We start from the raw sequence: 21,700 nt of genomic DNA on the forward strand, positions 1-21,700 counted from the left end.
TTTGGGCCACACCTGGAGGTGCTTATGGATCACTCCTGGCCTCTGCACTCAGGAATCACTCCTGTTGTTGCTTAGGGGACCATTTGGGATGTTGAGGATCAAACCTGGGTTGGCCGTGTGCAAAGCAGTTGCCCTTCCCGCTGTACTATTGCTCCAGACCCCCTATAGTTGCATTTTAAAAGCCCATGCAGTGATTGCTTTTACAGCATATATCTTAAAATTGAAATAAGATATTAGCGTGGCTCCTGCTCAGGGATACATGCATATTTGTGATGCAGTCTTTTTTTTTTTTTTCCATTTTTTCACTGAGGTAAATTTTTTTTTTTTTTTTATTGAGACACCATGAGGTACGGTTGTAGACTTACCGATGTTTGTGTTTGGGTTTCAATTATATAATGATCAAATACCCATCCCTCCACCAGTGCCCATTTCCCACCACCACGGATCCCAGTATCCCTCCCACCCCCCATAACCCCCAGCCCACCCTGCCTCTTTGGCCTCTTTCCCTTTTGTTTTCTCTCTCCTAAAAATTCTTTTTAATGTCCAGGCAGAGTTATTTGTTTTTCAGAATCATAAAACCATTCCAGAGAGCTGGAGAGATAGTACAAGTGGTAGGGTGCTTAACTGCACATACACACAAAACCAACCTAAAATAAGAATAGTGCTATTAAGGCTTAGCTTATAAACTTTTGCTTAATTCCAGTTTACCCAGTATTGACTTGGAACTAGTAAAGTTCCAAGAGGGAACAGAAGTAGTAAATTAATGAGAAGTTGAAGAAAGGATATCTAAAGGGAAACAATTTAAAATTTAGACAATGGGGCTGGAGCGATAGCACAGCGGGTAGGTGTTCGCGGCTGACCTAGGTTCGATTCCCAGCATCCCATATGGTCCCCCGAGCACTGCCAGGAGTAATTCCTGAGTACATGAGCCAGGAATAACCCTATGCAAGGCTGAGTGTGACCTAAAAACAAAAAAAAACAAAAAAAAAAATTAGCCAATATGTGAGTATATCAAAATGGAAAAAAACTACAAAGGCTAGAGATAGTACACTATCTTTATCATTATCATTATTAATAAAGGTAGCATTTGTACATTACATAACCATTAAAAAATCAAAATTTCGGTTCACGTAATTGTTATCGAATCCTTTGTATTCACTTCAACATCAGAATGCTTCAACCAGGTAACATTTTTTTTATTACTGTTTTTAAGCAAACTACTTGTTTTGATTTTCCCACTTGAAGATCAAAGAGATTCTTGGAAAAGTTTTTGCAAGCTAGGACGCTGTTAACTTGTTATTTCTTTCCCCTCTTCTTTCTCCCCCGCCCCCCCCCACCGTTTCTTTTTTCTTTTTTTTTTCTTATGTTCCATTCTTCCAGGGTCACCATGCTGAAACTGTGTTCAATCGGGTTTTACCCGGGCCTATTGCACCAGATAGCAGCAAGAAACGGGCCCGCAGGATGCGACCAGACCTTTCTAAAATGATGGCCCTGATGCAGGGTGGAGGCACCGGGTCTCTATCTCTACATAACACCTTCCAACACAGCAGCAGTGGCTTGCAATCAGTGTCATCTCTGGGTCACAGCAGTGCCACTTCTGCTTCATTGCCTTTTATGCCGTTTGTGATGGGTGGTGCCGCATCATCCCCTCATGTAGACTCCAGCACCATGCTTCATCACCACCACCACCACCCCCACCCCCACCATCACCACCATCACCATCCAGGCCTGAGAGCCACTGGCTACCCTTCTTCACCAGCCACTACCACTTCTGGTACTGCCTTGAGGTTGCCCCCACTGCAGCCTGAGGAGGACGATGAGGATGAAGACGATGATGATGATGATTTATCTCAGGGCTATGATAGCTCAGAAAGGGACTTCTCACTCATTGATGACCCTATGATGCCAGCCAACTCAGACTCCAGTGAAGATGCTGACGACTGATGCCCCAGCATGGTCCCCATTGCTTGGGTGGCTGCTGTATTTTCATTTACTCTGGCCCTTGGACTATGGAATCGTGGGAGGGGCAGGGGAGATGTGGGAAACCCAGAACTCCAGGAGGTGAAAAGGCAAAAGGAAACTCGTACCTGATTGCTTCCAAATTTGAGAGAATTGGGTGGGCGGGGGACTCCTAAAATAATCCAGAGCACTTCCTCATTTCTGGGGAAGGACAGGAGACAGAGCCGCTGATGCTCGCCCCTCTCCAGACACCTCCCTTAACCACAGACTATGTAGCGCTGGCCCAGCCTCTGGCAGAGCCTGTTCCTGGCCGAACTGTGGATACAGCTGGAGGGTCAGGAACTGTTACCTTCCTTCCCCTTGGCATTAATAAATTTAAGTTAATCCTTTTCCACTCTCCCCTTGTTCTATATTTGCTCATACCAATATAAATATTAATTTTAAGAATCGATGTTTGTGATGGGTAATTTCAACACGCTTCCCTTCCAGTTCACTACTGTGCCTTCCGGAGACTTTTGGTAAGGGGAGACAGACTAGGTGGTCTGCACCCTCCCAACCCCCCTCCCCTCCCCCAGTAAAGGATATCTGGTGTGTCCAACTTCAGGCAAGGGAACCTAGCTCTTTCGAGCTAAAGAGCACGCAAAATAATAATAATAATGAAATAATGACCACTTTCAAACTGCAAGTGCTTAGGAGACACGTGAAGGAAGAATTTCTTCGGGAACTACGCACATTTTGTTTCGGATTAACTGAAATAACGGTGCTTCGGGGAGGCTCTAAAATGGTGTCGCTTGCGGAGGCTGGTGGGGAAAACGCGGGCACGGCCTGGGTGGGTCCCCGGGGACTGGGGTGCTCGTGGCTGCGACCCCGCCGGGGACTTTTGCTGTTGTGAGGCCGAGTCGTGCCCTCGCCGGGGCCCTCTCCCTCGTCAGAGCGGCGTGGGCGTGGGCCCCGTCCCCACAGCGCCGCGGCTCCCGGGCCCAGAGGAGCCAAAAGCTCCGCTTCCCAACCGTGCCGCGAGGAGGGCGCGGCGTAGACTGGCCCGCCGCCCGCCGCGCCCCGCCAGACCCCGGCTTCCCGCCTCCCCGGCCACGGCGGGGGCGGAGCCTCCCCACCCGCGCGCGCGTCAGCCCTCCAGGCCTCGCCCTGCCGAGAGGCAGCGCCTGGGAACCGCGGCGGGGCTGGGCGAGGGCGGCTCCGGCCGTCACGTGAGGACGGCTGGTCGCGTGCTGCTGTTTGCTAACTTGACAAGAAAACCCCGCGAAAATCTAGATCTCTTTTTTTTTTTTTTTGCATTGCATTTTTTGTTGATCTTCTCTGGTATTCCCCCCCCCCCCCCCCCCGCCCCTCTGTCTTCCCTATAATCTCCGGAGACACGATTTGTTTAAAAAAAAAATCCCCCCCCCCCCCACGCTGCTGGGACCCGGAAGCGGAAGGGGCATTTCTGAGGTCGGTACTTCCGGGGCACTAGCAGAGTGCGGGATTCCGGGCCCGAGAGCTGCTGGCGGAGCCGGGACTTCGCGTGATTCTCGGAGCCCGAGGAGGAGCGGCGTCTGTGGCCATGGCTGTGACTCTGGACAAAGACGCGTATTATCGGCGAGTGAAGAGACTGTACAGCAACTGGCGGGTGAGACAGATCCCGTAATTGCCCCCCAGGGAGCCCCCCTCGGCCATCCCATAATAACTCCCGTTTCTCGGCGCTCTTTTAGCCCCCACCGGGTCCCCGGTTCCGTCGGGAATTCCCGGTTTCAGTGTCGCGCCCCTTTAGCTGCTCCAAGATCTTGCAGCGCGGTCGGCCCCGGTTAGCAGGGAACCTCTCGGCGATCACCCAGCCCCTCGGCCATCATCATCATCTTCCCCCCCGCGCGCCGGCCCCCGTCACACAGAACCAACCTCCCCCTCCCCACCCCGTCGCTTCCCGCCCTGGCAGCGGTAGCCCCCCGCGCGCCCACCCCCGCCTTCGCGCCCTGACTCCCCTCCTGCGCGCCGCACGCCCACCCACGCGCTCCCTCTGCCCCTGCAGAACCGCGGTCCCGCCAGAATTACAACCATCTTCGTAAAAGGATGGATGGAGGGACGCGGAGGATGTGCAGCAGCAGGCTCTGCGCGTTTGTCGTTGGCTGGAGTTAAAAAAAGAAACGCTGCTCACGCGCAGCCGCCTCCCGTGCTAGGCCTTGCCGTGGATAACACAGAAACCTAATGCTGAGTACCTGCAGGCGTTAGCGATTCCCCCAAAACGTTGTGACGCCCATAAACCTTGCTCGTTTTTTCTCCGCGGTAGTCTCCCGGGCACGTGTTCCGAAAAAAAAAAAAAGCGGGGTGAAGGGAGGGAAAGAGCTATTGCGGGTCCTTAAAAGGTTGGGCGGGCGGTATTGCTGCATGAAAAAATGGTCCCAGATAACAATTCTTTTCGTGAGCGTAGTTTGTCTGTTCAAGTGTTGCCTGGGGTGCTTGCTGAGCTGCGTAGCCCTAGTCTCCGAATTCTGCTGTCACACTGGGAGGATTAAACCAATAGACTTTTAAAACCCCAAAAAACGCCCTGACAGGAACGATCGATTCAGATTTCTGCATTATGAATTTGCCTTTGAAATTGATCTACTAAAACTCGGGGTATTTTGATTGTTTTTCAACCATTGATTACAAGATTTTTCCTTTTGTTATGTTTTATCTTTTGAGTGTAAATGCATTAGGTAATTCTAAATAAAATGGACTCTTGCAATTTATGGAAAAGCAAAAATAAAGACTTTGCTTGGTAAATGCGGAACATAAATCTTATTTTTAAAAATACTTTGCTCATCAATCTTCTACTAAAGGTTTCTACAGGTTCTCTTACGTATTTAGATGTGGTCCGTGTTTTGTTTTGCTTTTTTTTTTTAAAAAGAAAAAAAAACAACTAATAGCTCTGTTACATTCCAAAGATGAGTGGGTACTAGGCCATTGGTAATTACCAGAATTCCTCTTTTCCACCCATAGGTCCTGAAATCATACCTTTGATGTGGAGATGTTTCCAGACCTGTGATTTTGTTTACGAAAGTATATTTTGTCCTTTCTAGATTTTTCGTGAACACTAAGGTTAATTCAGAGATCAGTATGCCTGTGTAGGATATATAACTGCAGAGTGTAAACCTCAGGAAAAAATGAGACCCAAATACAGATTAGCAAACATAAAATAATTGACATTCTTTGAATTCTGTAAAGGCCACTGCCCTCCCGCATCACCATTTTTTCTCAAAAGTGTAAAAAATATAATACTGTTTACATCTTAAGGGGAGGAAAGTCAGATGTTGATTGGAAATTAGCATTAACAATATTTTAACCCAAGGCAATTTTAGTAAATTAGTAAAATTTGTGGCAAATTTTGAAAGTATCTAAATATGCTTTTCTATTCCTGTAAATTTAATCATTTAAGACTGTTCAATTTGTCAGGCGAAGTTATATTTCCACCCCTAATACACACACATACAAGGGGACACAATAGGACTCTAGGAGGTGGTGGGCATGTTTGTTACCTTTTTTATTTTAATTCACTCAGTGATATAAACAGTTGCAAAGTTGTTCATGATTGGGTTTCAGTCATAATGTTCCATCACCCTTCCCTTTACCAGTGTTTATTTCCCACCATTAATGGTACAGTTTCCCTTATGGGATGCAGTACAGATAATGAAAGGTTATCAGGTATATCCCTTTAGTCTTTTCAAGTTATAGTACTTTCATTTTGTTTTATTTGTAGTTTTGGATCTCATGGTCTCACTGATATAAGGCAAATATTATACCTCAGAACTTACCTCCCCCATCCTAGTAGATCTGCTTAAGCAAAGATACTGTTTCTCATTTGTTAGCAGAAAAAGTGAAATGCAGATGCATTCTATATTTTTCTTTTTACTTGTTAGAAAACTGACTGTGAAGTAACAATACTTGGAAGTTTCCTATAAAATCCCAAGTTTGGTATTCTCATTTCCCATCCTTCGAACTATCTGTTGTAATGAGAATTAACAAAAAAATTAGATTGGGCTCTACATATGCTTTATAGTTCTATAGACAGTCTTAAGCAGTCACTTTTCAGAACTGTTGTTGCTTTATGGTAGCTCCGACTCTCTCCAACTACTTACAGTTGTAGAGTACCAAAAGGCTCTTTTTTATATAAGAACTGGAAGAGCTACTGTGCCTCTTGATCCCACTATCTTAAAGTACCTTTGGATTGTTGCCAAAAATTGTGGGCAGTTTTTTAATTTCAGTACTCAAAATTTTAGTTCCAGAACAGTTGTATTACAAACTTTAAACTAAAGAGGAATTTCTAAATTCGGGTGTAATTTAAATCTTACTTCTAAATTTAATGTATTAGAGATGAGAAAAGAGTCTCAGTCTAAAAGCAAACTGGGACCCTCCATCATGGCTGGAAGTTACTACTGTTTTACTACTTTGGATGTTTTGCCTTTTTTTTTTTTAAGAACTGCATAAAGCAAAAAAGGATGATGGCATCTGTATGTTTGGGGGTTAGAAAACCTCAGGTTGTAGTGGTGGGTCATTAAAACAGGCTGAGGGCTTCTCTGATGGTATCTTTATATTTACTGGGTCCTGGGCTGGAGTGATAGTACAGTGGGTAGGGTGTTTGCCTTGTACGAGACCTACCTAAGTTCAATTCCCAGCATTCCATATGGTCCCCTGAGCACCGCCAGGAGAAATTCTTAAGTGCAAAGCCAGGAGTGACCCCTGTGCATCGCCAGGTGTGACCCAAACAGAAGGGAAAAAAAATTTTCTGGTTCCTTTTTCAGGTCTTCTAGCTCTTTCATGACTGTGTTTGGCACTGCGTGGAATAGGAATTGAAAGGTTTCCCATCAAGGGTTCCAATTGCACACCTCTAACTCATTTGAAAACTACCTGTTGTGAGAACATCCTGTTAAGTGAACCTTGATTTTAGCCATCTGTTTTCTGTCCCAGAGGAATTCCATAAACTATCAGAATAGTTGCTGTTTTCAGAAGAAATGCTGGTCCCATGCATTCATTTACACTGCCAGAAATCAGGATTGGGGTGGTGGGTGGTCCCAACCCCAAGAGGAAGTACTTTTTTCAATACCAGGGCTTGAGCTTCAGGAGGCATGCATGCACTCTACCACTAAGCCCCATTCCTAACTCTGTGAGGGGGAAAATGTGGCAGGAAAGTTAGCTCAAAGGACTGAAGCACATGCTTTGCATGTTGGAGATCTGGGTTTGATCCCTGACAAAAGATGGTCACCCGTGTACTACAGAGTGTGACCCAAAAAGAAGTAAAAGAAAGTCTAGCTGGAGAATACTACTAGTGTTGGTGCAGTGTTAGGGTTCCTTTTCGGCAGCACTTCCTGGCTCTTTGACAGTTCTTGTAGGAAATTACAAGAGGGATCAGTTTCTTGCTCTGGATTGTTTTCCAAGACTAGGCAGCTATCTTATGTGGTTCAAAAAATTCTTGAAAAATATAGACAAGGGAGGAGCCAGAGAAATAGTACCGAGTTTCAGGTACTTCCACACAGCCAACCCCGGCTTCGTCCCAGAGCGTTGCCAGAAGTAAGCCCTGAGCACTAGTGCATGTGGGTCCCCAAAACAAAACAAATACATGTTAACAGGTAAGGAATCGTTAGCTAGCTCAAGTGGTAAAGCACTTGTCTGGTTTGTAGGAGACCGTGAATACAATCTCTGGTACCACCTGGACCCCATGTTCAACCCTTGACATTGCATCATACCCCTGTGTGTGATCAACAGTAGTACTGGTCCGAGCATCATATCAGGCCAGCACTGCTGAACTGTGTATCCTTGAATATCCCTGGGCCAGCCCCTATTCATCCGTTGTAGTTCTGTCTATATGGCGTGGTTCTTTGTCTCTGGAGTGGAATAAAGGTTTGGGTGATGCTTTAATACTATTTGTCTTCGAATACCAGACTTCATCCCCACCCCTACCCAGTACACTGGGTTTCATATTAGAGCTTCCCACTTAGGAAGTGTGTTCTCTACCTCTGAAATGAAAGAGAATTCCCTGCTAGTTCCTGCTTTGGTCTCTTGTGGGTTGGAGTGTGGTCCATGTGTGGCAGTGCCCAGAAAATATTTCTTATTCTCTGCCCAAGGGTTACTCTTAGTGCTCAGGGGACCATATGCTGTACTGGGGTTCAAACTGAGGTCAGCCACATGCAAGGCAACCTCCTTAATCCCTGTTCTGTCTCTCTGGTCAAGAGTTCTTATTCCTTGTGTTTTGAAATGTTATTGTCTTTTTTTGTTTCTTTGCTTTATATTGAGTTATGAATTAGACCCTTTATTCTCTAGATTTAAATCTTTTGGAGCTGGAATTTTGCACTCTTCATTTTCTCCCCTCCATGTACTCAGATGATCATTTTTTAAAATCCCTCTGAAGTTCCTATATAGTATTCTCTTTTTAAAACTTTTTAAAAATTTTATTTCCATTTGGGCAGTCAGGTCAAGTACTCGCCTCACATATGCCAAACATATGCTCTGCCACTGAGCTACATACCAGTCCCTGCTTTTCTATCTTATTTCAGTGATAAAAGTTTTTTATTCCTGATTTTTAATAATTCCTTGTTTTAATTTCTTTTTTATTTGTTTTTGGTTTCGGGCTATACCCTGTAGTACTGAAGGTTTATTCCTGTCTCTATGCTCAGGGATCACTCCTGGTCGACCCAGAGGACCATATAGGGTGCGAGGACTCAAACCTAGGTCGAGGCTACCCTACATTATCCATTATACTATTGCTCTGGCCTGCAGATTTCTTGGGGTTTTTTTGTTGTTGTTGTTGTTGGGGTTTTTTTTTTTTCTTTTTGGATCACACCCAGCGATGCACAGGAATTACTCCTGGTTCATGCACCTAGGAATTACTCCTGGCCGTTCTCGGGGACCATATGGGATGCTGGAAATTGAACCCAGGTGCCCTACCCACTGTGCTGTCACTCCAGCCCCCAAATTTCTTGTTTCAATGTTTTTTATTCCCCCTATTATGTTCTTGCATGGTTGTGCTGTAGTTCTTTAACAGAGGGTCTTTTTGGTATTTTGGTTCTCTTTCTTGCCTATTTCCTCTGGGCATGTTAACTCTTTTCCATATTGGAGGAGTGCTATTAAGAATCAGATAAGAAACTGAATGCTTTGCAAGAAAGTTTCCTCTCCAATAGTAGGGCTGCTATATGGCAAATAGAGTGCCTTCCTGAGCAAGTGGTGATGCATAAGGAAATATTTCAATTTTTATGCTTAGGGCATTGCATTTGTTCTCAGTTATTTCTTTGCATTATAGACTTTGGTTTAATTCTCCAACATTTAGGACTTGGCCTTGTGCCAGGCTTTGTATTGGGTCTTAGAAGCTTTCTGAGCCCATTTCCTGTAATCAACTTTTTTGTAGGTGCTTTTGGAATTGTCTCATGGCTTCTCAGTACCAAAAGCTCATCTCTTAAACTTTTTGTCTGCTTTGTTTTTGGATTGTATCCAGCAGTACTTGGGGCTGCTCAAGACATGGCAGGGACGGTGGCAGAGGGGAAGGGCATCAGAACCATTCTCGTTGAGCCTTTTCCTTACTCCCATTTCTTAAACTTTCAGATTAGACCATTGTTGTTGTCCTTGAACTTGCCTGTGACATGCATACCCATTCCTCTTCCTAGATCCTTGGCGTTACCAGCGCTAGCTGATCAGCATGTTGGTGGTGAGAATGCTTGTCTGGCTCTTAAGACGTAGCTCCCCAGTTTCAGCTTGGTCATCTACCTTTCTCTGTCCTTTTGTTACCTCCCCTCAAAGATCACTGAACTCTTTTAACCGAATTCTTCCAGAAAGGATATTTTGTATCACTACAAATGAAAATGTATCACTTCCCAGAAATAAAAAGTTACTGCTAAAAAGTAGAGATAGGTATCCACAACTGCAGTGTTAAATTTAGCCAGTGTTACAAAGTAGTTTGACTGGGGGATGTAACTTAGACAATGCCTCACATTTGTGAGGCCTTGAATTTGATTTACAGCACCAAAAAAAAAAAAAAAAAACTAGCATTAAACAGCTAGATTCAGGATGTGACCAGGAAAATAAAAGGGGTTCAGAGATGGTACAGCAGGTAGAGTATTTGCTTTGCGGGTGGCTGATCCGCGTCCATTCCCTGGCACCTCATACTGTCCCCCAAGCCCTACCAAGAGTAATCTCTGAATACAGAACCAAAAACAAAGAGAATTGAAATCACTGTAAAGTTCCATAATCTCTTTCACTGTGATTAAATATTTAAAGTCACATCTTGGATTGCCTGAAGTCATCTCATTTTAGGGGTTATATACTTTCAGTTATAGTTCTAGTTTTTTTTTTTATTTTCTAGTATATTTTGTTCTGGGTTATTTAAATAATCACTAATTTATGACATCAGAAATAATGTGATACCTGTAACTTTTAACACATACCTACTTCAACCTGCAATAATGCTGGTAAACACATAGTCAGTCTGAATTCCCCACCATTCTAGGCACTTTATACACAATTGCTTATATAACTCTTAGAGCAATATGTGTAAGATCAAGAGTCTAGATCAGAGAGGTCATACTAAATGGTGGGCAGTTGTTTCAGGATGAGCATTTAGCCAGTAGGTGTATTGTTTCTCTAAATACAAAAGGCAGAACCTTGGTGGCCGTTGGTTGTAATTACTGAAGGAATTTTCTGTTAGATTTAAGTCATACTAATTGCTTTTTGTTTGGTTTGGGTTTGGGTGCCACAACCAACTCAGGGCTTATTCCTAGCTCTGTGCTCAGGAGTCATTCCTGGTGGTGCTCAGAAGGTCATATGTAGTGCTAGGAATTGAACTAGAATCAGCAGTGTATCAGGCAAGCACCTTAGCCTCTGTACTGTCTCTAGACCACTAAGTTTTGGGGGAGTGGCAGTGGGGGAGTACCAGAGACTGAACCCAGAGCCTCACAGATGCAAGGCCAAGTATTGTACCATTGAGCCACATACCTGGCCTCCAATATTAACATTTGGATTTGTTTGTTTGGGTTTTTTTTTTTTCTTCTATGTTTAGGGGTTACTCCTGGTTCTGCACTCAGGAATCACTGCTGGCAGTGCTTGTGGGACCTTGTGGAACTCTGGCATTTGAACTTGGTTTGGTCTCATTCAAGGCAGCTGACCTAGCCAGTTATATATCTCTCCTGCTTTCTGATAATAATTTCTTCCTGAAAAGTTTGTCAGTGACTCAAGTTTAGAGATAAAAATCGGACCCTTTCCTAAGAAAATTTATTTGTTTCTTTGAAAGTATCTTATCTAATGGAAGTATTTTCTTATCTGACTTGTTAGCTGAATTAAAATATTTTTTAAGCAGTTTTAACTATCTTGAAAGCTAGGGGTTAGGATGCATATCTAGTCGTTGCCTGACCCTGGTTCAATCCCTGATAACACATGTATCACTGGGCGTGGCCTCTGTATTCCCTAACCGTTTGAAGCCCCTACACCAGGAAATTTTTTTTATATATTTTACAATAATTGTATCTAAATGCAAAGGTATTTTGAACTTGTGTTTTAGATTTAATCTTCATCTTCTGAAAACAGAAAACTGCATAAGTCATAGTGTTTGGACTACCTATATATTTGTGTATGAATTTTGATTATTCTGGGACTTGGTATGAAGGATTTTGAATATGATGGTACTGAAGCTAGGATTTTATTGAGAATAATAAAAGATTATATTGAGAATAATAAAAATGCAAGGTAGTAGGAAAAGTGGCTGCTTAGTAAATACTATTATTCCCAGGTGAAGCACAGTTAGCAAGATTTGATTTGAGAGCTAGCTCAGGGCTGAGCACGTGTGGGAGGTCTGGGTTCAGTTCTTGGCACACCATGGTTCCCTAAACACTCACCAGACCCTGAAGCACTGCCAGTTCTCACCCCTGAACCAGCCTCCACTACCCACCAAAACAGCAAACAAGATTTGACTATTAGATAAATCAGGCTGGAAGGTAGCAAAAATTGGAGACAATTGTCAGTGCATAGAGCTAGGGGTTATAGTTCAGTGGTTGAGTATTTGTTTTGCATATTTGAGCTCCTGGGTCCATCCTTGGCATATCACACACACACACACACACACACACACACACACACACACACACGGGAAAAGGTAAAAAGGAAGTCTGAGCACACCAGGGGTCAGTGTTGCAGGAATGTTTATCTAGAAAGAGGAGAGTAGGAATCAAGTCCAAGTTTAAGAAGTGCTTGTTTGAGTCCTAAAGACCAGCCTAAGTAGAAGAGATGAGACAGGAATCTGGCAAGTATTGCTTAGTGATGGGGTCTTGCCTGGCAGTGCTAGGGGTTACTCCTGCCTCAGTGCTTGGGGGACTTGATTCGTGCTGGGGATCAAGCACAAAGCTCCTATGTTCAAAGTATTGGCTCTAGCTTGATGAGCTGTGTCCATAGCCTGGGACCTTCAAGCAGCACAAAATGGGCCCAGGCTGCCTGCATGGCTGGCACTTGCCACTGATTCTGAGGCAAGGGCTATTAATCTGGTGACTTCTTTCCCCCCCCCCCTCTTAAATTAGCACCTCCATTTCAATATTTTAAACAAACTCCAAACAATTTAATATAAAAATAATATAAGGGCCAGAGATAGCTCAAAGGATTGAGTACATGCTTTGCATGGAGGAGGAGATCTATATTCAGTCGCCAGCACCTTTCTGGTCCCTGAGTACTGCTGTGACTACTAAGCATCACCAAGTAGGGCCCAAAACCTCACTCCAAATATATACTTAAGCATGTGGGTAGTATGTGTACAATTTATAAGCAGTTTATTTAAAAATTCAGTTTCAAGAGGCCAGAGCAATAGAACAGCAGTGAGGGCATTTGCCTTGCACGTGGCTAACCTGGGTTCAATCCCTGGCATCCCATAAGGTCCCCCGAGCACTGCCAGGAATGATCCCTGAGTGCAGAGCCCGGAGTTACCCCTGAGCATCACCACGTGTGACCCAAAAAGTCAAATAAAAGGTACGTAATTATAAAAAAAGAAATCCAGTTTCAGAAGAACAGTTAAATGTAATCTTGTATATGGTTTGAAAATAAAGGTTTTCCAGTTTTGCTATCAAAATACTTGGTTTTATGCAATTCTTTTAATTAAGTCACATTTTTAAAAGTTTGCCTAAGTTAATTATATTTAAGTATCTTAAACTCTTTTACTGCATTTATTTCTTCTCATCAGTTTTCTAAAGAATTAATCAAGAGGGGCCAGAGGGATCATAGAGGGTTTGAAGCTCTTAATAAAAGAATATTCTTTGAAATGGTCACAGCAACTGAATTCTCAAAGAAATTCTCAAAGAAATTATTAGTATTCACTCTCTCACCTTTTTGATCAGCTGTGGAAGATTTGGTATTTTATTTCATTTAAGTCCTCGAGATTTGTTTCCTCTGTCTGTAAAACTGCTAAATGAGACTTTCTAGTCTCAATCCTTAGTTTTATAAAGTTAAGATTATTTTTTTATCTACCATATTATTGCTTATTAAATTATGCTCCTTTTTCTACTTTATTTTTTGTCATTGTTTTTTCCCTGTGGTGCCAGGGATTGAACCCAGGACCTCACACAAGCAATGCGGACAGCTGTACTGCTAAACCAGATCCCTGGGCCACTGTGGGTTTTGTTTTGTTTTTGTAATTTCACTATGGATTTTTGTTTGTTTAATTTGGTAGGGGGTCCTCCAAAGCAGCACTCGAGGGACTAAAGGGCTCCTCCCAGTAGCTCTCTGCCAACCAGTCAGTGGTTCCACACAAGGGCATGAGGATGCAGTGCTGCTTGAACCCTCTGATGTTGGGGATAACCCAAGGCCACCCTGAAGTGTTCTCGTGCTTCCAGAGCTGTACCCAGTGGTGCTCAGGGTAGCAGACATTTGGTCTTAGGGCTTAAGACAATCAACAAAAAGTAGCATGCCTATCATTCAAGCCTTGAAATTTTTTTTTTTATTTTGTTGTTAGTCACACACAGTTCTCAAGGTGGTCCATCCTGGGGTACTCAGGGGACCACGAATTACCAGGGATTGAGCCCAAGGTCTGTGTGCTCTGCATGCTCTAAGATTGTGGAGCTGTCTTTCCACCCATTCCTGAGACTGCCAGGGCCTCAGCTGCTTGTGCCAGGGACTTAATTCAGGCTCTTCAATGTGCTTCCCACTGGAACTCTTCCCCAAGCCCATACTTTTAATTTTTGTACATGTTGGTACCTTTTTGATTCAACCAAGATTTCAAGTGCTAAGAGAGACTTTAACTTCAGTGGCTTTGTTAAAAACAAGCAAACTCCCATAATTTAGTTAGGCCAGAGAGATTATATAGCAGGTGAGGTGCTTGCCTTATATGTAGCCAGACTCAGTTAAAATCCCCAGCACTGCCAGGGGTCACTCACCTGAGCATAGACCCAGGAATAGCCTTTGAGCATACCCACTCTTTGCTGGGCATGACTTCAGAACCCCAAATAATAAAAAGGGCTGGGAGTGGTAGTTTGGTGCTTACCTTGCATGCAGCTCACCTGGGTCCAATCCCTGGCATCCCATATGTCCCCTGAACACTGCCAGTTGTAATTCCTGAGTGCAGACCTAAGAGTAACCTCTGATAATCACCAGATGTGGCCCCAATACAAAAAGAATGCTCTACAGCAAATGGTTCCAGAACAACTTGATATCCACAGGAAAAGAAGGTAAAAGAATGAAGTTAGGAAGGCAAAAGTACAGAAGTTAAGGTCTTTTTTTTTAATTTTTATTTTTCATAAAGTTTTTCACAATAATTTATTACATTCACTATTTCAACACCAATCCCACCATCATTACATCTTCCCACCACCATTATTTTGAATTTTCCCACCACTACTCAAGCCTTCCCCACAGGCAGGTGCTAGATAATATATTTTGTATTGCTTGTTATGAATATACGTTGCACGCATGAGATGTTGCATGCCTACTCTTGCAGCCGCGAGCTCCTGGAATTCTAAAATTTTAAATAACGGGTCTGGAGACATCTCTGCAGTGAGCTGCTCGATTCTGAAATTTCATTTGTGAGTCTCTGGATCATGACCATTGATGCCCTTAAATGGCACCCAGTGGCAGTTTGTGGGCGTGACAGCTAGGGGGATGGGAAGGAGCAACCCATCCACGATCTCTTGTGGTCTGGAGTTTTCGGTCACTGGTCCTGCGTACCTGAGTTTTTCGTTGGATTCTGGAGGTTTGCAGCTGCTGGGATTCATAGGGGACAGGTGGAGGGATGACACCTTCCATCTGAGGCACCCCAGTGAAATTGACCTGGTGCAAGGTCCAGAACCAAGGACCAGCTGCTCGGTTCTGAGATTCACTTGTGAGGTGAAAGTCTCACCTTGCTTGTGTCCATTCCTTGTTTGAATCCCCAAGCACCATAGCAAGGTGTGGCCCCCAAAGACTGAAAATAAAATACTGAAGTTGAGGTCTTAGAGGCAGGGCACAATGGCTTAAAACATCTCCCTTGCATGTCCTGAGTGTCCCCTATTGTGTAATTCTGATCAGCAGTGCTGCCTGTCATCTCCAATGCTGCATGTGATTTCCAGCTACATTGTAGTCAGGTGTATTTACCTACCACAAAAATGGGTACTGATACTATAGCCAGGAGGTGCAACCCCTAGCCAAGTACATGTATGAGCATTGTTTGACCCCAGCACACACCACACCCATAACTCATATGCCTCAACTAAGAGTGCTCACCCCCATGTGCATGTGTACAGGAGTGTAGACTGCAGTGTCCACTGTAACTGTGCACTACCACTTGAGATGTGACCTCCAATGAGCACAACTTAAATTGCCACATATCACAACCTGGCATGTGTGCAACCCTCATTCATTGCATAACAACAACAAAGGATAGGAGAGGGTTTTGGTTTTTTTGTTTGTTTTTAAGTAAAGGTTAGGGCCAGAGAAATAGGTTCTATTCTGGCTATTCCATATAGTTGCCTCTGTGCCACCAGGAGTAATTCTTGAGTCCAGAGGCAGGAGTAATCCCTGAGCGTCACCAGGTGTGGCTCCAAAACAAAAGGACTGAAGTTAAGGTTGTTTCTTCATTGTATACAAAAATTAACTTTTATTATAGATCTGAGTATAAGAATTAAAACTTTAAGACTTGTAGAAGAAAATATAGGTCAATCTACTCATTGGGTCCCAGAGACATATCGTACAACTTTAACTGTCAGGGAAGCTCAAATACAAACTGATGTTACTTTTCCTTTGGATGTATGTAATGAAAACTAAGTGTTGGTTAACACTCTTGCACATTGCTGTTTAGAATGTAAAATGGTGCCGTCACTTTACAAAAAAGTGATGGTTTTTCAAAGAAGATATATTCGTAGGGTTGACATGTGACCTTGCCTAGGTAAAACTCAAGAGGTACTATATCCACACAAGACTTATGTGAATGTTCATAGCACTGTTTGTAGCAAAATTTAAATCAGAGGGGCTGGAGCAATAGTACAGCAGGTAGGGCCATTGCCTTGCACATGGCCTACCGGGTTCAATTCCCAGCATCCCATATGGTCCCCGGGGATCACCAGGTGTGACCCAAAAAGAAAAAAAAATTTTTAATTGGATAAGTGTTACTTTTGTACTATGGAATATTTTTCAGCAGTGCAAAGAAGTCCAGCAAGATTACTCAAAAGGCTAGAATACCTGCTTTGCATATGAAGTGCTTCCCCAGTACTGCCCACTGTGGCCCAAAAACTGAAAAGGGGGAGGGTGGATCAAGATTTGATACTGTAAGAACCTGAATGAATTTTGAAAGCATGTTAAGCAAAAGAAGATCCCATATGAATATATCTATAGAAAGTGTTCAAAATAGTCGAGTTTGTAGGAGACAGATTTGTTACTGGCAACTAGGGGCAGATGGATAATGATTGCCATTTGTTTCTTTTTGGTTCATCAGGAATGTGGATGAAATGGTAATGGTTCTTAGTTTGATCCCTAGTCACCATTTGCTTCCCCTCATCTGCACCACTCAGCATCACCAGCTGCAGCACCCACAAAAAATTAAAAGTAATCATAAAATTATACTGTGATGGTATATAATCGAAAACACTAAACATTTAATTTTCCCCCTTAAATAAGTGGATTGTATTATTATCTGTGGGTTGGGGTGGTTTTGTATTGTTTTGTTTTGTTTCGTTTTAAAGATTGAACTTAGAACCAGAGAGATAGGCACGGCACCTTAATCTGGGTACTCTTTCTCTGGTTCTAAGCACGCAGTTCTTTCTGCCAACAGTGGTTCAGATCCTACACCATGGACAGTCTTCCAAACTCTGTGAAGCATGGCCTCCGAGCACTGCTAGCTGTGGCCCCTCAAAATTTAAACTTTTCTGTATTTTGTTTTGAGGCCATACTGGTGATGTTCAGGAGTCTACTCCTGACTCCTTGCTCTGGGGCCTATGTGATGCACCATATTAAATAAACCTAAGCCTCATGCATACTCCGCATGCATTCAGCCAGCATGTTGAGCTGTCTCTTCAGCCCTGTGTGTGTTTTATCTCAAAAAAGCTGTTATAAAAATTAGAGTACCTGTTTGAAGCCTGTGCTCCTGAACCATAAGTATAAATGAGTAGTAAATTAAAAAACTTGGGACCGAAATACAGAGGTTGTTGGGGCATTTGCTTGCATATACCAGGCCAGGTTGGTTGCTTCCCCATCAGATATGGCTCTATTGAGTTCTACAGGACTAATGGCAGTGACGTTGTCAAGCAAATTAAATTTGTGCCTTAAACTTGAAATTTCTATTATGAAAATTTTTTTACATATCCTGGATAAATATTGAATTCAATATTCTTATATTTTTTAGCGTAAAAGGAAGTGACCAAATTATGGGTCTTTATTTTTCAGAAAGGAGAAGATGAGTATGCCAATGTTGATGCTATTGTTGTGTCAGTGGGAGTTGATGAAGAAATTGTTTATGCCAAATCAACTGCTTTACAGGTGAGTGAAAGGGTTGCTGACTGCACTGTTTACTTCTGAAACACCTCCTTGCTCAGTCTGGTAGTCACTGGCCCTGTTAAAAATCAGTTTCTGGGGGTTGGAGCAATAGCACGGTGGGTAGGGCGTTTGCCTTGCACTTGGCCAACCTGGGTTTGATTCCCAGCATCCCATATGGTCCCCTGAGCACCGCCAGGGGTAATTCCTGATTGCAGAGCCAGGAGTAACCCCTGTGCATTGCCAGGTGTGACCTAAAAAGAAAAAAAAAATTCCTCATGCCTCCCCAGGAGGGAAAGGGTGTCACTCCCTTCCCCCTAATATTCCCCCCCCCCCAACCCCCCTGCAGCAAGGTGCCTACCGCCTCAGAGCTTATTGCAAAGCCAGGTATAGCAGGCGGTGACAGGGCAACTGCAACCTCATGGGAAGGGGGGCGTTCCTGGTTCATCCTTCATGCCCTACCGAGTTCACGAGTTGCCCCCCACGAGCAGCTCTCCGGCACGGCCATGGCTCCCGAGCCACTGAAACCAATCTCGTAATTGTCTGGCTTTTGGCCGAAATCCCTCCAGACTTAATAAGTAAAATATCAAAAATCCAAAATCATATGGTCCTCATAACCAGCTATCGAAAACAGATTATTTCACTATGCCTTTTCAGCAGTTCTGATTGTTGGGTGGAAACTCAACAATAATGGCGCATCTTTTGTCAAAGTGATGAATGTAATCTAAGTAGATAGAGAGTTAAGTAGAAATCATCTGCCTCATCGGCATCGGGAGGGGTGGGAGGGGGGTATATTGGGGTATTTGGTAGTGAAAAACAATGATGAAGGAAAAGGTGTTTGATCATTGACCGAGACATAAACCTGAAATCTTTGTAATTCTTCCCACAGTGATTCAATAAATAAATATGAATCAAATAAGTAAATAAAATCCTTCCAAAACAGTTTTCCAAGAGGCTGCAGTCCCAAGTCTCAAGGCCCAACTGCTGTGTATGGGAGCTCCTTTTTAGCCACATCCTCACTGACACTTTTTGTTTCCTTTTTTTTTTTTCAAATTAATAAATTAAAATTTTATTCTTAAAAAAATCTATTTCTCCATCTAAGGTTTTAAGTACTCAATATTGGTCGTCATCTTAGAGTACATCTAGAATCTTTTCATAGAAATTCAGCAAAATACACATACTTAGACCTTAAGTGAAATATAGAAGTATATAAATTGGGGTGGACTTTTTAATGATAAAGACTTACATAACTGCTGAAATCAGGTGTTCCTTTTGGGGCTGGGACTATAGCTCAGTGGTAGAGTATGTGCTTCACAATTCATTCAATAAATGAGGCTAGGATTTACAAGGTTGATTCCTGGCATTAAAAGTAAATAGTTTCTCTTATATAGAGAAACTAAGGAACCTTGTTTTTTTTTTTTTCTAGATCTTTCCTCCCATTAAGGAATATTCATTGTGTTCCTCATATAAAAATAGCTAGAACTGTAGCTATTAAAGCTAAAAGAATAGAGAATGGAAAGAAAGTGGGAGGCCTTGCATTTTTATGGATACTTGCTTGAAGTTTATTCAGCTTAATCTGATTGTTTAACATAGATACAAGAAAAGATGAGAAATAATTGATAAACAACTAGCAGTCTTTGGGGGGGCGTAAAATGCAGTTTCCTGAGGTACGACTATGTATCTGTTTATGTGGTTCTGTCCTACTAAATTATTATTCCTAGCAACACAAATGACCACATTATTTGATGTTCTTTTTTACAGAATTTTTCAAACAAAACAGTCGGGAAAGTAACATTTTATTTGCTTTTATCTATCTACTCCCGTATGCCTGCCACAGTCCCATTTTTCTGTTTTAATAAATTGTCAACTCCTGGCCAGTCTCATTTCATTTCAGTCTATTTGCAGGCTTCCCCACTCTATGTTAATTTGGAGTTAATTTCTGTTGTTGTATGAATATTCCTATATAAGTACATTGATTTTTGTTCTTTCTAAATCTGTAAATACTGTTGTTATTTCCCACAGACATGGCTCTTTGGTTATGAACTAACAGATACTATAATGGTCTTCTGTGATGAGAAAATCATCTTCATGGCCAGCAAGAAAAAAGTGGAGTTCTTAAAACAGATTGCCAACACTAAGGGCAATGAGAATGCTAATGGAGCTCCTGCCATCACACTGCTGATACGAGAAAAGGTCAGAAATGATTAAAAAAAAAGTCATAAATTTGAAAGTACCTTTGAAAGGATAAACAGAATTTCCATCTGGGAATTTGAAAGACTCTAAGAGGAAGGTTTTGACTGACTGTGGTTATAACTGTAATGTTCCGTTGCACATTCACTTTTTGGAAGTAAAGAGTTTTGGGGTTTTTTTTTTGTTTTTTGTTTTTTTTTTTTTTTGGCTTTTGGGTCACACCTGGAGATGCACAGGGGTTCCTCCTGGCTCTGCACTCAGGAATTACCCCTGGCAGTGCTCAGGGGACCATATGGAATGCTGGGACTCGAACCCGGGTTGGCCGCGTTCAAGGCAAATGCCCTACCCGCTGTGCTATCACTCTAGCCCCAGTGAAGAGTTTTTTCTTTTTAAGTAAAATCTTTTTAAAGAAATACATTGCGGACACCAGCTTCTCCAGAGTAGAAAGCTGAGAATGCATTTATCTCATTGGACCAGTCTCCAAGATAGAGAATGTGCTTGTTTCCAGCTTTTGGCAAATGTATTTTTTGTTTGGGGCCTTGACTTTATGCTCACAGGAGCATGTAGCGTGGGGGTCAAATCTAGGATTCAAATTCAGCCTTTGAGCCCTCTCTCTGACCCTTGAGTGTGATTTTTGGAGGTGTAGGGAGTCATAATACCCTCCTGACAAAAGATTTTTTTCCCCAAAATATTTTTTGAATTTTCACGTGCTCCTGGAAAAAAGGAAAATTCAACTTACATGGCACTTAACTGTATAAAAGCATCCAAAGAAATTTTGTGTTAACTTCTGGTGTGTTATAGACCACCCTTAGAAGTAGGTAGGGTAGGGGCTGGAGCTATAGCACAGCGGGTGGGGCATTTGCCTTACACGCAGCCAACCTAGGTTTGATTCCCTGCATCCCATATGGTCCCCTGAGCACTGCCAGGAGTAATTCCTGAGTACAGAGCCAAGGAGTAACTCCTGTGCATCGCCGGGTGTGACCCAAAAAGCAAAAAAGAAAAATAGGTAGAGCAAAGGGGGAAAATTTATTCTTTACAGTTCGAATTTTTGTCTGTGCCTATTATGAGGATACACAGCTACTTGTAAAACTAATTGACCTCTTTTCTTTTCTTTCCTGTGGCATGGATAGAATGAAAGTAATAAGAGCAGTTTTGACAAAATGATTGAAGCCATCAAAGAGAGTAAGAATGGCAAGAAGATTGGAGTATTCAGCAAAGACAGATTTCCTGGCGAGTTTATGAAGAGCTGGAACGACTGCCTCAGCAAAGAGGGCTTTGACAAAGTAAGACTATCCCAGAGTAGCACAGAAGAGCTGAGAGGTTGAAAGTATAACCAACTTTCATAACACATAGTACAGAGAATTTGTTTTGGGTGAACAGCTTATACATTCACATTTCTACTTCTTATTCCCTCTGCAAAAACAAGCCAGTTTTACTCTTCTCATTCGGAAGTGAAGCATTCAGGAGATAGTTTCCCTCTTTGGGAGGGATATTAAGACTAATCTCCTTTCCAAAAAATAGGGTTTCCCATTCCCACTTCTCCTGCATTTCTTCTTTTGTCGTCCTTTACAAAAATCTTCAGACAGAAGCATTTACAGAGACGAAAGTACAACATGTAAGGGGCTTG

General features: G+C 42.8%; 2 protein-coding genes across 4 annotated transcripts in view; both read left to right on the forward strand.

Moving 5' to 3' along the window:
• CHD8 (chromodomain helicase DNA binding protein 8) overlaps nt 1–2,349 on the forward strand; it is a 77,453-nt gene extending 75,104 nt beyond the window's left edge. For all 3 annotated transcript variants that reach the window (XM_056133148.1, XM_056133150.1, XM_056133149.1), the window contains one exon: nt 1,381–2,349. In XM_056133148.1, coding sequence (XP_055989123.1) covers nt 1,381–1,944 — 564 coding nt within the window. In that variant the 3' untranslated portion in view covers nt 1,945–2,349. The remainder of the gene's footprint in view (nt 1–1,380) is intronic.
• A 1,031-nt stretch (nt 2,350–3,380) lies between these two features.
• SUPT16H (SPT16 homolog, facilitates chromatin remodeling subunit) overlaps nt 3,381–21,700 on the forward strand; it is a 44,791-nt gene continuing 26,471 nt past the window's right edge. The window contains exons 1-4 of the mRNA XM_056133455.1: nt 3,381–3,586; nt 17,797–17,889; nt 19,906–20,076; nt 21,204–21,356. Of these exons, the coding sequence (XP_055989430.1) occupies nt 3,521–3,586; nt 17,797–17,889; nt 19,906–20,076; nt 21,204–21,356 (483 nt within the window). The 5' untranslated portion in view covers nt 3,381–3,520. The remainder of the gene's footprint in view (nt 3,587–17,796; nt 17,890–19,905; nt 20,077–21,203; nt 21,357–21,700) is intronic.

Source organism: Sorex fumeus, unplaced genomic scaffold (genome assembly GCF_029834395.1).
Source record: "Sorex fumeus unplaced genomic scaffold, SorFum_2.1 ptg000098l, whole genome shotgun sequence".
Lineage (NCBI taxonomy): Eukaryota > Metazoa > Chordata > Mammalia > Eulipotyphla > Soricidae > Sorex > Sorex fumeus.